Raw genomic sequence first — 14,758 nt, 5'->3', positions numbered from 1 at the left:
ATCTTCCATAGCATGGACACAAATTAGAAAGCAATTTAAAGAGCTGCTTTCTTTCAGGAACAATACTGCTAGTATCAACAAAGCCACGATTTTAATAAAGGTAGACGGGGAATAATATAATGAGAAACAAAATTAACTCCATTTCAGTTTTCGGAAAGACAGACAGGGAATGGAAAGTAAAACAAAATATCTGTAACTGTGCAAAGAACTGACCTGAACCAGTCAAGTGTTTCCATGCACCCAGGGAACAAAAAACCCCACAATTTGGAGCTGAAAGGAAATATTTCCAGTGGTGGGTTGCAATTCTTTATTTCTGATTCATAGGTGTATATATATCCATACAATGATATTAGATATCCTTGTATTGCTTAATCTATAATTTAAATCAGCATAGGTATTTTAACAAAAAAAATTGCAACTATAAATTTATATTTGACCTCAGCACTCTGATACACAGTAGAAAAAATCCATATATAAAAGCTTGTATCTGTGCAATTATACGTACTATATTTCTCTTTCAACAAACTACTGATTTAGTAATATTGATACGTTATTGTTTATATAGAATTGCTATATCATAACATTAAAAAACTTTCCAAAATATATTAATAAGCAAAGATAACCACACTTTGGTCTTGCAATAATTTTTTAACCATCACATCGATGCCCCATTTTATTTTAATGTGACATTTGGCTTAAACAAATTCTTTCCATCTCAAGCTGCCACCATTATTCTGTCCATACTAATCATATTAATTAATGTATAACTTTGCTGTTTAGTTATTTCACACAAAGCAAATAGAATTAAATTCAACTCTGAGCTGACAAAATCACAAATCTCTTATACCCCACTTAGGTCTCAAACAGTGAATGAAGATTTGTGCTGAACCTCCGCCTTGTGGTGAACTTCTCAAGTGGAAACTTTTCTCATCTATTGCATAACACCAGTCACGTGGCTTATCCTAGGAGGCTTAAACTACAAGTCTACAAAAGATGCAACTTCATGCTACTAAATGCTTTTAATAGTTTAGATCTTAATGAAGCTTAATTAGCATCTGGAAGTCAATACAAATATTAATCTGTACATAAAACATTATCCCCAATATACTAAGTGACAGCACTTTTATAAGGCAGACACAAGCCAGGATTCAAATATCCGAGAAAAGGTGGAAACTACCAGACCCTAGTTTGAGACAAGGTTACAGAGCAGCAACAATGGTCAGCAGGATTAGGCCCTTCCTCTGTGAAAATTTTCAGGAACTGACAGAAAGATGTGATACAGCAGACTAGCAAGTATGACAGAGACACCAGCACAGAGCAAGGACTGCAGAGGGCACATATTTCAGTTTTCATGCTGGCCAATAAGTAAGCACTATTTTGCCTTTCTGACAATTTTGTCAATCTTTGTTACAGCAGCTGAACAACTATGCACACAATGACAGATGCTTGCTTCAATGCTTGCAGACTATCTTGCAAATACAAAACAGAAACTGACAGAGTTGGAAGTGTGTGAACCACAGAACAAAACCATCGAAGGACAAACAGAATTTTTACTTTCAGTTTAGATCCTGCTGAAAAAATGAATGCTCATGCTATACTGCCTCTGCTTAAACTTTATGCCCCAATAAGTATTTTGCTTGTTTTCTGTTCCATTAATAATTCTGAACTGAAAGCAGGACTAGAGTTAGACCATACTTAAAAGGTGATTTATCTTGAATTGTTATGTCTAAGGATTTCTTTACAAAGTAAAGAATCCACAGATGTAATTCTAGGGCATGTAAGAACCTTGTGAAAAAAAGAATATTTCAAAGAGTATGTAATAATATGACTTCCATTAGGACTTCCCAAAAGGCAGGTTAGTCAGCAGGTTTGGAAAGTGCATATGTGTGTTCGTTAGGGTAAGAGAAAACATTTGTCATATTCTTGACTCTTGTCTTTTAAAATCATACAGAAATCACTCGGTAATTACTTTGTACACTCCTGCAAAAGCATAGTCTGAGAAACTGAAGCTATTTCCCAGCAAGGAGTAGGACTTACAGTAGTGTCTTTTGCGGCAATAAACAGGACAGCAGCAAACAACAGATGCTTAGGGTTTTTTCACTTTTGTGTTTTTACTGCTGTGTTCTGTGACACAGACAACAAACACCATTGTAAGACTTATTTTTTTATCTAACAGAAACACTCTGAACAATATTTTAACATATATTCCTAAAAAATGAGTATGACTCCCACCTCTCAGCTGTTAGTAGGAAAGAATATCTGACTCACATTCAGAAAATTAATAGCCTTTACAATTGGAGACAGTATGTAATTTGAAGACTCATAACTTTAAAAAAATGTTTTTAAAGAAACAGACTTAGAAAGAAACAATAAATTAGTGCTCCAAGAATTTTAGAATATATAACAATCATTTACAGGATTAGCTGCTTCCAGAAAATTATCCCTAAAACAAAGATACTAAACTCAATTAGTAAAATAAAATTTGAGTTACTCATTCACCCTCTTGGAAGTCTGTTTGACAACTAATTTATTTTTTAGTATATCACACTTTTCTCTGACCAAATAAAAAAACCATTTAATGAAGATGGAAAGACTTTTCAGACAGCAAGAAACACAAGTTCATAGAAGCATGAATACTTTCAGCTGGAAGGCGTCTCAAGGATCATCTAGGTCCAGCCCTTTTGCCTTGTGCAAGGACACCTTTCACTAGACATGCTGCCCAAAGCCTCATCCAACATGGCCTGTCAAATTCAAAAAAGTCCTGCATAGTTTCTAAAATTATTTTTAAACAATAAAGTTGCTGCTGCTTTGTGACACAAGCAAACTAATACTTATTGTAACAATAACGATCATGTTCAGCTATGCACAAACATTAACATGCTGAAGACAAAAATGAAAAAATCCCCATCCTCATTGATCTATTCATGAGGCACAGTGTTGGTAAAATGGTATCCTTCTAAAAAGAAATGGCACACACACATAGAAACCAATGCTAGATGATATAGCTTTCCTAATGAAAACTGTTTCTGAAAACAACAAAAATAACCAGGCCCAAAAATTCTGCTGTCCCCTGGCAATAGGACTGGCCCTTTTGGTCTTCTTGAATTGCTGAATGACAGGGAAAACTTATGAACCAAACACAATTGACCAAATCACTCATTGTACAGCATGGTTGTGATTGTCTGGGTGATGAAAATCCATGTGAAACCTCTTCTTCAAATGCCTGGCAACGATGCTTCTTATTTCAGGGTCATGTCCATGCTATTTATTAAAGACAAAATGACAAAGAACAACAACATCAAATTAATCAGTGTGTGAAAACACATGGCTAGTCATTTACCCAATCCTGAGCTCCCAAAAAGCATTGAGTATCCTTATCTCTCACTTATTTCAACGCAATAGTGTGAAATAACTTACACACATCCCATCTACATCTATGGAAGTACACACCTTATTAAGTTCTGTTACTGTTTTATTGAAATTAACAACTACTTTTTCAGCAATTCCAATCTGAAGTAAACATCAGGTGGGGGAAGAGCCACTGGTGGAATGATACAACAGTGTGGCAGGAATGGGTACCCCTAAAAATGTTGCTAAGTGTAGAGTTTTGCTATCTAGTGCAAAGCACGTCATCAAACACTTCAGAAGTATTCTTTAGACTAAGAAGTTGCTTCATAAATATTGCCTCAAGATACAATCTTCCTTCAAGAATACATAATTTAAAGTTTCCTCAATATTTATGAACTGTTACACAATGGTTCTTTCACTGTGAATTATTTAATAATTTTTTTTTAAAGTCACAAAGAAGTGCAAGGAGTTGAACAAAATAGAACACAAGGGAGCATGACAATAGACAAAAGCCTTTGGAATAGTAAGAAAGAGACAACAGAAACAAACTAAGAGCTGGGCAGACTCCAGAGGCATTTCAGCAGAAAGGATACAGAACAAAAGTCTGTGTAAAACTGCTGTTCTCAGAGTGAAGGGATTTACACAGGATCCTATTTCCTGAAGAAATTACACAAGAAATGAGGGATATGATCACAGGAAGATTATTGCCACTTCTGAAGACAGTCATACTTATGCAGGGAAAATAAATGCCATGAATTACCATTATTTGGCTTTAACTATATTTATTTAAGATAAATGCAAATTCTTTTCTCGTATTGCTTTTTGCTGCCCAGCTTATCTTTTGAGAAAAACAGGAAAGTTGCTCAAGCCACAAAAGGTCAAAATCATTAGCAAAGTCTTTAACTTGTCATTTTTTGTTCTTATACTTTGAAAACCAGTTCTCATATTGACTCATTATAGAATAAAACAGTGTCTGAGGAAAGAAAAAGATGTATAATGAGGTATAATGTCAACCGGTTCAGGAATCAGGATTTTACCTTTATGATTCTAACCTCTATATGAGGTATGACAGTGTGATAGCTTATTAGAGTACTGTTTTATATTTTAAAAAGTAAAAACCAAAGCTCCAAATTATTTATGCAACTTTTTGCTACATATACTTCTAATTATTTATTAATACTCATGTTATTAATGGAATCTTTTGCTGAGGATTCAGGTTTACTGTATGATATTTCCTGTACAATATTCCAGTGTGAGACGACTGATGCCTGAAGTGGCCACCTAAAAAACATAGACAGGAATAAGGGAATAAAGGTAGGTATTTATTTGAAGGGCCTTCAAAGGTAGACCCTGGGGAGTCCAGACGCTACTGCCAAGATGGACCCCAAGATGGGCGATAGGTCACAAGTTCTTCACACTTTTATAAGTTTGGTTCATTTGCATATCAGGGCTAATTCTCCAATTAAAGCTTCAGTTAATGATGTAGCTTCCCCAAGCTTGCCCCCGCTTTTAGAGGCTTTTGGTTTATATTTTTTGGGCCTAGGACAGTCTGAGTGTCCTTGGAGAACAGGCCTGGAGAGGGTTTGTTATGTCTACCTAGCATGAGAGAACAGCAGCTAACAGGCTACAAGAAACTTCAGAGTCACACACTAGGCAGTACAGGATTTGAAAAATATGAAAGTTAAAACCCAAGGCATCAAGACAACAGCGTTTTTCTACACACCCGTCAGATGGGTTGTTGGGGTTTTAGTTCTCCTCCTGTTTTCTTTTTCTCTTAAAGAATTTTCCCCATACATGTTGCCAGGGGGACAAATTACTGGGTGCTTAAGAAAAACAAAGGACCTGGCCACAGAAGGAGGGGTGCATCTCTTTCACCTGGGTTTGTGGGCAGCCAGTTCCTGGCATTTGGAAGGAGAGAGAGGCTGCTTCTTTGGCTGCCTTTGAAAGGAAAAGACGTAAAGACGCTTGAGATTTAATCAGGAAAATAATTATGGAAGAAGCTGAGAAGCAGAAAAGCAAAGAGACGGCACATGTCAAGAGTATGGCCCAGAAATCAAAGTAAAATGTAAGACTTTTTAATATTTGAATGAGAACAACAAGTTTAAAATTGAGGATAACGCATGGGACCATCTTTACTGTGATCATGATGCACTTTTTCTATCTGTTTTTAACATACCTTAACCTGAATATTCTCAGGCTAACAACTGTATCTCTCTCTGCTTGGAAATGGTTAAGGACACTTCAAACACACTTCACAGTGCAACACAAATATAACAAATCTTCAGTATATAACACATACATAAATTATATAAAATATAAAGATACTAAATCTTCAATGCTTTTTCTGCCTGTATATGTTGTTCCTGAATATTACCATAAAAGTATTTAGGTCTCAAAAAAGCTTTAAGGAGTCTACCCAGCCTCAGTTCCTAGCAGCATGATTGTAAAATAATGTTAAAATGTAATGACAGTATTAGGCATAAATTCTTACTCCTGCTCCACTGAAGCCATTTCTGGATCATTTGAGAGGCAGCTAGTTCTGGATACAAGGAAAAAGATGAGTAAACATTTTTTCTGTGTTTATTTATTTCTTTCTCTTTTAAAATACGACATAAAATTTGGGGATGTAATAATCAACTGTAGTGAGTATCTCTGACAGCACAAACACAGAAATGTTGTTGTTGTTAGGAATGTAGGGATCTTAGTGCCCACAACACACATTAGTTTGAGAAAAAAAAATTTAAGCTATTTCTTTAATATGGAGAAGGGAAATGCACTACAGAGACCTCATACATCCAACAATAACAATAACCAGTGATGCCTCATATGAATATTTTGTTCCCCTTTCACTTGTTACACTGCAGCCTCTAATATTTTAAATGGAGTAAAAAGAAAGCAGCTTTCTTGCACTGAGTTTTCATTGTCACATATACAGTGCATTTGAAAATGTTTGAATAGAAGGGATAGTAGTTACATTTCAAGGCTGGGTAGGCCTTTTTGTCTAACAAAATAGTCAGGTGGTATCAGGTAACTACTTATGTGGATTTATTGCTTCTGAGGCAGTCTTAACTACTAGAATCAAAAAGCAGTGGCCAGTATTTTAGATATTTCTCTGTGGTTGTTTTAGAAACTAACCTCAGAAGAACTGAAGGAAAATGTGTACTGCAAAAGAAGGAACTTTTGGAAAAAGTTTTGGAAAAAGAAGAAGCTGTAAGATGAAAAGAAATTTCAAAACTCAAAATCTTTGGTTACAAAAACTGCAAGGGAGAATGTTAAACTAGAACCAACAGACACAGACTCCTGCTCAGGAATTTTGTGTACAATACCCACATGAGGAAAGTGCACTGGATACTTTCTAAAGCTCTGCTCAGTGAGTCAAGAATTGTGTACTTAAGGATTTCTTTGGTTCTCTACACCATACTTCCTCAATATACTCAAGTCAAAGCACAGAGTTATCAGTTTAAAGCATCTGATCATCACCTGCCACTGATTTATTAAGTAACCATAGACAGTATAATATTATTATCAAGTATTATTTCCCTGGCCTATCCAGCCAACACTGGAAAGACAAAAGAATTTATGGTTAAGGTATCTACCTTGACTGAGAATGAGGTATATTAGCTAACCCTAATTTAGTAAACTGTAAAAAAAAAAAATCGTAGAAAGAACTACCTCTTAAAAACTGTATGAATCATCTGACATAAAAGGTGAAGGGTAGAAAATGTTTAATGATCCATTTTAATGGAGTATGTGACTTCAGTCATTCTCATGACTGCAGAAACAATCATCAAAAACCAGCAAAAATGTTTTATAGTGTAAAGGTATGATTATTTATTACTGAGACCCAGCAGTACAAAAGCAGTGAGAGGGGAAGTCAATTCACAAATGGGGCAACTGACACAGCAATTGATACTACAAGCTGACTGTTGTACCAAACACAATTTACTACTGCATTCAAGCTATTCCTGTGAAACAATATAATGCCAGCATCCAGCTGAAAGCTATCTTACTTAGCTGTTTCTGAAGCTTCCCTCAGCTCTTCATCCAGTCTGCATGAGTAAAAGTTATTGATATGAAGAAACAGAGAAGCAAGCAGAGCATAAGAGTGAAGCAGAGCAATAGCAGAGCAAAGAACAAATGCAGTACATGCTTTTAAAATAGGCACCCAGTATAATTTAGAGCTAACCCTAAAGATCTTCACTTCAGTATGATACCATTTATCCCTGTGCTCAACCCACCTTAAATCGGTAACTCCTTATTTAGCTCATTTGGAGGCAGAGACAGAGAAGCAGCAGGGGTCTGAGGCATGCCCAGTGGACAGAGCTGAAAGCATTCAGTTGCTCTATCAGATAATGTTAAACTAGCTGCAGCCTGGGCCAAGTCAAGGACATTTACAGTTCAGTGAGTTTTATTCGCAAGGGAGGCTGATCTCAACAGCTTGAAGGGGAAAGTAAGGCTCCACATCATTGCAAGTCCTCTCTCATTCAGCTGTTGAGGTCGCCTGCAGGTGAAAGGCTGTCACACAGATTCACTCCATTATGAGCAGCAGCACTGGGCTAGAAAGCAAGTTTTACCTCATTCTTCTCTTAATACACTTCTCTTCATCATACCTTACAAGATACGAGTGGATGAAGGAAGAGAAAAGATGTAAAAGTTCATATGGTACAACAAGCATATTGTATCCCACTTCACTAAAAACTACCAAAAAACGACACAACCCAAATTCTGGCATAACACTATGTACTTTCTAAAGGTGGGATTTTTCTTGACCATAGGTGGTATGTTTGTTCTTGGCAATGGAGAAATTACGAAGCCAAAAGATTAACTGTATTTTTCTGCAGGAATCTCTCTCAATTTGCACCAGAAGTGAAGCTACGAGCTGAACACTGCTCTTCTCCTGATGGTACAGGAATTTTTCTGCAGGAATCTCTCTCAATTTGCACCAGAAGTGAAGCTATGAGCTGAACACTGCTCTTCTCCCTATGGTACAGGAATAGCCCCTCACAAATGCCTTGAATGCACACAGCCTCTAAATCTTGTTATCACAACATCTTGAAATGCTTGCCACAGATGGGCACAACTGTCATCTTTCCAGTTCTGTCTTTTTTCAGCAAACTCATAATCTCTCATCTGGCTGCTGATGACATGAAATAGGCATTGCCTTAAAACTCTTGAAGTTTTGACTACTAACATTTCTTTGCTACTAGTGCCGTGATCATTTCACCTTTGGTCGGAGAGGTGAATGGACTTCTTGAACATTTTTAATTCTACAGGGAAGAAAAAATGTGCATAACACAGATGTGTGTACTGCCACGGTGTAACGGTAAAACACAGCAAGGAAACAGATAGAAACTCTCTGTATCATGGTCAGGTTTCTAACAAAGGGAACTATAAGAAACCAAAATGTTTACAGGAATCAAAAGATAATTTGTTAGGGATGTTAAAACATTATGGACATCTCTCTGTCAGTTGACCAATGGCCTCTGCTCCACATTCTTAGCAACATTCCATCTCTACAGAAGTTACAGCAGCAAATGAAATTGAGTGAAAGTCTCTATGACCTCTGATTTCACAACTGTAATATACTGTTTTCATGACTGCCATTGCCGGAACTGAGCTTCCCACTTGCTCCCTGGAATTACACCACTAGCCTGACAAAGGAAATTGCCTTACTACTGCTGTGAAACAGGTGTGAAAACTCCTGCCTGGGTCGAAGAGATCTGTGACAACTTCAAAAGCTGTCACTGACCAATCATAATGAAAATACAATCATACTTATGTATCTACTCACCAAACTATCTTCTAGAACAGGCTGTTCAATACCTGGGACATTTGCTAAAGAGAACAATTAAAAAAAAAAAATCCTGAACTGTACATCTTTTTGATAATGACTACATGAAGACCATGGTTTTTTTCAGTTGTGTTTTCAGTCCTGGTATACCATTTCATTTTGTTGTTTTCCAGTCTGAAAAAATGTCAGTTGAGGTGAGCAATGCCAATCAACTTCCTACAAATTTTTAACAGATATTTTCCTTTAGAAATGCCTGCATTTACAAAACTTCTTCACATAAGCCACAGGAACAGAGAAACTGTCTTTCAGTGGTTGTGGATTTAACCATGAAAATTGACAAGGTAAGGAACAGTAAACCTATGGAATTTCACTGGTCTTGTATTGAACAGGCTATCTTTTAATTAATGTTTCTGTGCAAAGCCCTGCATGAATAAAACTTGAAAACACTTTCACTTAAATAGTAGTAAAAGTTATGAAAAAATATGGCATAGATGATACCTCAGGAAAGGCCAAACTATTTTCCCACTCCCCTAGAAGTAAATATTTATTGTGTGTTGTGTTTCTCTTACACAGTGGTCTCCTGCTTCTGAGTTTGACAGTGAAATGTTTGTGGAACAACACATGATAATTTTTAAGAACATCAGGAAAGTGCTTTCTGTTTTTCTTACAGTCTGTAACACTATTACTAGTTTGTGGAAATAGTTTCCATTAGAACAAGTACATGCTTAGTGTACATCACTTACTTGACAATACTATCTGGTATATGCACATACTCCATTGGAATCATCTCCCGAAGCTCTGCCAACGTGTTGATGTACTGTATCTTACTGCTGAACTTAGAGCTGAAACACAGAAAAAAAGGTATTAAAATAACTTTGCCCCCACTCTTTTATGACATACTAAAACCAAATGAAGAAATGTATTAAATATGTTAAATAATTAAGCATTTGGATATTCATATTTCAATTACAGACTGAGAGACTGGACTGTTAATGATTAATGACTCAAAAAATCCTCCTACCACAGTTGAAAAAGGCTGGTAAGAGGGAAATCCTGTGAGGTGGGATAGCGCTTTTTATCATGCCAATCCTCTCTTACTTAATGGCTCAGTCTGAAAACTTCCCTCGGGAAAGAACCAGGACTTTCACACAGAGCCTGAAGGTATTAATCCCTGACATAACTCGTGGGCCATAAATGACTCAACTTTGCTGATGTATGAGGCAGCTGTAACATCTTAGAAGGCAAGGTACCTGGGCATTCCCATCTGAACTTGAGTGAATATGAATGCAATGGACAGTTGGAAGGAGATGTATAAAAATTTGGAAAACAATCAAATTCCTTACAGACTACTTACATGTAAAAAGAGATGGGAAGTATTACTTACATGGATATAATCATCGTGATGGTTATCAAGTGATTGTGATGACTTAGCATTTCTATTTTACACCAATTCTCAATCAAACACAATAAAACTGAATTTCATCATTTGTTCAGAAGAGCATAGATCTGATTGTGTCTATTCTTACTGCAGGGTCTGTTTTTATGAGGAAATATCTTGTTTATTCCTGCTGTGCTATATCATTCATTTATTGCACTTGAAAAATGATCATTTGGAATTAAGGCTAAATTGTTCAGAAAACACACTTAAAACGTAAGGCTATTTACTTGTCTAACCTAAGCTATTTGGTAAGTGTGAGGTTATGATAAATCTATCTTTCTCATTTGGCTCATAAAGCCAGTTTTCAAATTTAGCTCTAGTTGTATTTAGATCATCTTGTAACATCAGTAGTAGTGGCAAGCTCACATTGACAATATATGTTAAGTGTAGGTCTTGAAAAACAGAACATGTTCTGTCTATTTACTGCTGACCTGCTGCTGACATGCAGCCAGACAATAGGAAGCTTCTGAAAGAGCTCTGAGCAGAAGGTTACTGGCCCTCCCCTCAACATACGTATCTTCCCCATAAGATAAATTGAGACAACTGGAACAGAATGCATAAAGGTGCTGTGAACAGTTGTTTAAGCTCATTCACTGTAATTTGTACCAGATTAGCATCACTAGGCACACACACACTGGATCAGACAATGCCCACATTTTAGATGCAAGAATCACTCACAGTTATTCAGTCAAAGCTTGGTAATACACAGATTCTTAGCATTTTATCCAAAATGTTAATCATAGTCTGTAGCATCAGAACTGCCACCTAAAATAACTTGGCAAGCTGCAAGTCAATCATAAGCTTCTAAAGATGGTGGGAAGGGATTAAATAAATCTTTCAAAGGCTAATTTTTCCTCCTAAGGATTCTTCTGGGTCCACTAATTCCACTACAGTGACTGATTTCTAAGTAATTCCTTCATGTGGGAGTCAGTGTATGGGCATGCCAGATACAGTTTCTTTCAGACTTTAGGGAAAGCATGCTGCCAATAATGGTAACTTTCCACCATTTAAATACTTTCATCACAAGCCAAGTATGTTTCACAGACCCTTGCTTTATTAGAAATCTAATTTCTTACCTAACACAACTCAAATAATTTTTGGAGTATCTATAAGGGTCCTAAAAGAGTATCCAAGATCTATCTCTGTTACCTCTAGTTCTTTTCATTCTGTGTATTCAGACAATAGTTTGTCAGTCAAGATGGGTCCCACACTCCACTGAATTTTCTTGCCAGTTTTTGAGGTAGAATAGAGTTGAGGTAGAATTGAGGATAGCCTGCCCTCAGTGACTTGACTGCCCCTTAAAATTTTGCTGTCTTTCAGGTTTTTGATTTCTGCTGTTCAGTCCCACATCTTAGCTGGGACGGGACTCATAATGTTCTTCTGTCTCCTTGGTAAGGGTCCAAATATCTCATGTCATCCTCCACAAAAGTCACACTAGTCATGTGCCCTGCCCACCTTTTTTCAGCTTATATTTGCACTTCACTTTCTTCTCGCACCCAGACTCAGTCTACTTGGCTGAGATGGTCTCTAGTGTGTCAAGTTAAGTACTGCTAATCTGCTTTGTCAAGCTATTTAGAGTGAATATTTTCTCCTGTTTGGTAATGAAAAACCTCTAATCACTGCTGCTTAGTATGGTCATTTTGAATAAATGACTAATGAACTGAAACAGACATGACTTTAAAAGAAAAAAACAAACTCTCATTTCTGGGAGCAAATAAGATGGCAACAGAAATATCTCAGATATCAAAATGCAACTCAGTGAATCCTCATAACTACTGTTGATAATTCCAAGTATTGTTTCCCTGTTACTAGGGTATTTTGAATTGTTACTTTCAACTTGGTCTTAAAGATACCACATCTAGAAAGGAGCTCCATTATGACACTCTGCCTGTTGCACTTTGGCAGCAATGGGACATCTCACATGTTTCCCGATCCCAGTGTCACCCTGTCAGGACAGAGCACCCTGTGACAAGACATCTCCAGTGTCTTCACCTGCAGTCTGTGAGCAGAACTCCCTGAGATCTCTCATGACATATGTCATTTGCTGCGTGGCTTCTGTAGATGATGATTCTTTTCCTGCCTGAAGCAACTCTTTTTCACACCTTCCAGTCTGCTCTCTCTGATCTCAGGATTTGAACTGCATACTTCCCTCTACAGTAAGTGTGAAGTCTTTAAAGTTGGTAACCTTTTTTTTTGATTGTCTTACTAATCAAAGCATTATTTTTGACAGCATTAAACCTTTTTTGAAACCAAATGCATTCAAAAACCTCAGGGGGCAGGCAGTCCTCTTGTATGAATTATGAGCAGCAATGATATTTTAAAAACCCAGAACTGTAGCTTAATCTTGTTCTGTAGCCAGGATCTTTAAAATAAGGTGATTATCTTACATGCAGTCCCCTTTTCTATATGCCTTTTATCTGGGTTCTGAATAAAGACTATTTTATGAAACTGTATTTCCAGTTTTACATACACATACAGGTTTACAAAACCATGTCTATGACATCTGCAACTAGATACTCATACATTTTTTTTTCCCCTATTCACCTTAGGAAGGTGAAATTCAACTTCCAAAATCCCAACATGAGCTATAAAATGAGTACTATTCAGTGAAAGATTAACAGCCATGTTTGATGATTTAGGGTGCATATGTACTCTTAGGGACATAGAAAATCACTGGCATTTATTACATACCTTATAAAAGGTCGTGTCACAGCCAGAATTGTCCTGATAAACCACGATGGATGAACAATTATAAATGATTTCAAATTCTTCCGTAATCTAAGTAAAAAAAAAAAAAAATTCTCAGAAAAACAGAAAAAAACCACAAAAGATAAAGAAAGATCTCATACAGTAAACCCTGGCATACAGGTGAGTTACAGAAATGGACAGTGTTTAAAATAACAGCTGCAGATCAGACAGGAATATATTACTTACCGCCGATCAATCATCTGATAACATTTTTTCATCCAACCCAATCCAGGCATTCTTCTTCTTGGTGTTGCTCCATTCAAGTAGACAATCATATAGTCTTCAGCTACCATCAGCTCTAAGGTACTGATTACATATCTGATAAAAGTACAGATGCCAGTGAGCATATACTGCACATTATCTGCTTAAGCCCGAACTAAATCAGGCTACTAGGAATAAATGAAGGCAGACTAAACACTTCATGACAACACAGGCTTTTCTTTTCCTTTAAACAAAAGCAAACATTTAGCATTGATCACCATGGTACCTGTGGATACATAACTAGAAAACCACAGTCTTACCTATGTCTTCAAAAGTATGTGGTTTCCTTACAAAAACAAGAGTTTCACAGTGAGTTTTCAAATATCACTGGTGAATTTGCTTTTCCTTAGAAGTATTGAAATCAGGAGACTTTGCAAGGGAGAACATGGCAGCATCATGTGAAGTCCTACCAGCTTCTGTACTTAACTCTTGAGAAACTTCTGCTCACTATTCTAATCATCAGGTTTGTTCAATGCAAAAATAAAAGGTGTCAGAAGATACTTGTTTGTAATTCTAGTGATCCTCACACTACTGCTACCGAGTCTGTGACTGCAAAACACAAAAAAACTCAAGTCTAAGAAAACTTGTCCATCAACCTGACTTCTGATGGGACAGAGCACTCTAGGACATGACTTCATTTTGTGAGCAAAACACTCCCAACACTCATTATCAGACAGTGCTCTTGGGGCAAAATTCATCCTACCTAGAAGAGCACACTACTCATTCAAGTAAGAGGATAGTTTTAAAGTCTTGTTTGGGACTATCTATGCAGATGGTTTATTCAGCAGTCCCCATCTCATTTGGGATCTGATCATCACAGGAATGTTCAAACTGTTCTCTCTACTATCTAGCTTCAAGGCATGCCTATGTAAAAACTAGAATAAAAACCACAAGTCACACCTTAAAAACCTGAATGCCTGAGTGCACCCACTACAAAAGGCACCTCTATCCCAAAGCATAATGGCCCCTTTCAGAGTTGTATGGGAATGCCTCACAATCTAATCTGACCCTTAAATTCCTTAGGATGTAATGTCTTTAAAAGAACTGTAGGAAATCTAGTTCTCAACAGAGAGTGGTATTTTATCTGGGCATAAAGTAGGCAGCCATTAACTAGACTAGTTTCATGCATTTGGTAAATCCCATCTAAATCAATACTCCCTCAATGCATTTCA

General features: G+C 36.8%; 1 protein-coding gene across 13 annotated transcripts in view; it reads right to left on the bottom strand.

Moving 5' to 3' along the window:
- Nucleotides 1-290: 290 nt before the first annotated feature.
- The window catches only part of PRUNE2 (prune homolog 2 with BCH domain), a 137,598-nt gene continuing 123,130 nt past the window's right edge, over nucleotides 291-14,758 (bottom strand). For 3 of the 13 annotated variants that reach the window (XM_039566741.1, XM_039566742.1, XM_039566750.1), the window contains 6 exons: nucleotides 13,512-13,643; nucleotides 13,269-13,355; nucleotides 9,883-9,981; nucleotides 7,923-7,958; nucleotides 5,224-5,286; nucleotides 291-3,261 (listed from right to left, as the gene is read on the bottom strand). In XM_039566741.1, the coding sequence (XP_039422675.1) occupies nucleotides 3,240-3,261; nucleotides 5,224-5,286; nucleotides 7,923-7,958; nucleotides 9,883-9,981; nucleotides 13,269-13,355; nucleotides 13,512-13,643 (439 nt within the window). In that variant the 3' untranslated portion in view covers nucleotides 291-3,239. Of the gene's footprint in view, nucleotides 3,262-5,223; nucleotides 5,287-5,839; nucleotides 5,888-7,358; nucleotides 7,398-7,922; nucleotides 7,959-8,135; nucleotides 9,184-9,882; nucleotides 9,982-13,268; nucleotides 13,356-13,511; nucleotides 13,644-14,758 lie in introns of those variants that run through there. The other 10 variants (XM_039566743.1, XM_039566744.1, XM_039566751.1 and 7 more) reach the window with 9 other exon arrangements.

Source organism: Corvus cornix, chromosome Z (genome assembly GCF_000738735.6).
Source record: "Corvus cornix cornix isolate S_Up_H32 chromosome Z, ASM73873v5, whole genome shotgun sequence".
Classification (NCBI taxonomy): domain Eukaryota; kingdom Metazoa; phylum Chordata; class Aves; order Passeriformes; family Corvidae; genus Corvus; species Corvus cornix.
Note: the sequence above shows the minus strand (reverse complement) of the source record. Positions and strands in the feature narration are given on the sequence as shown.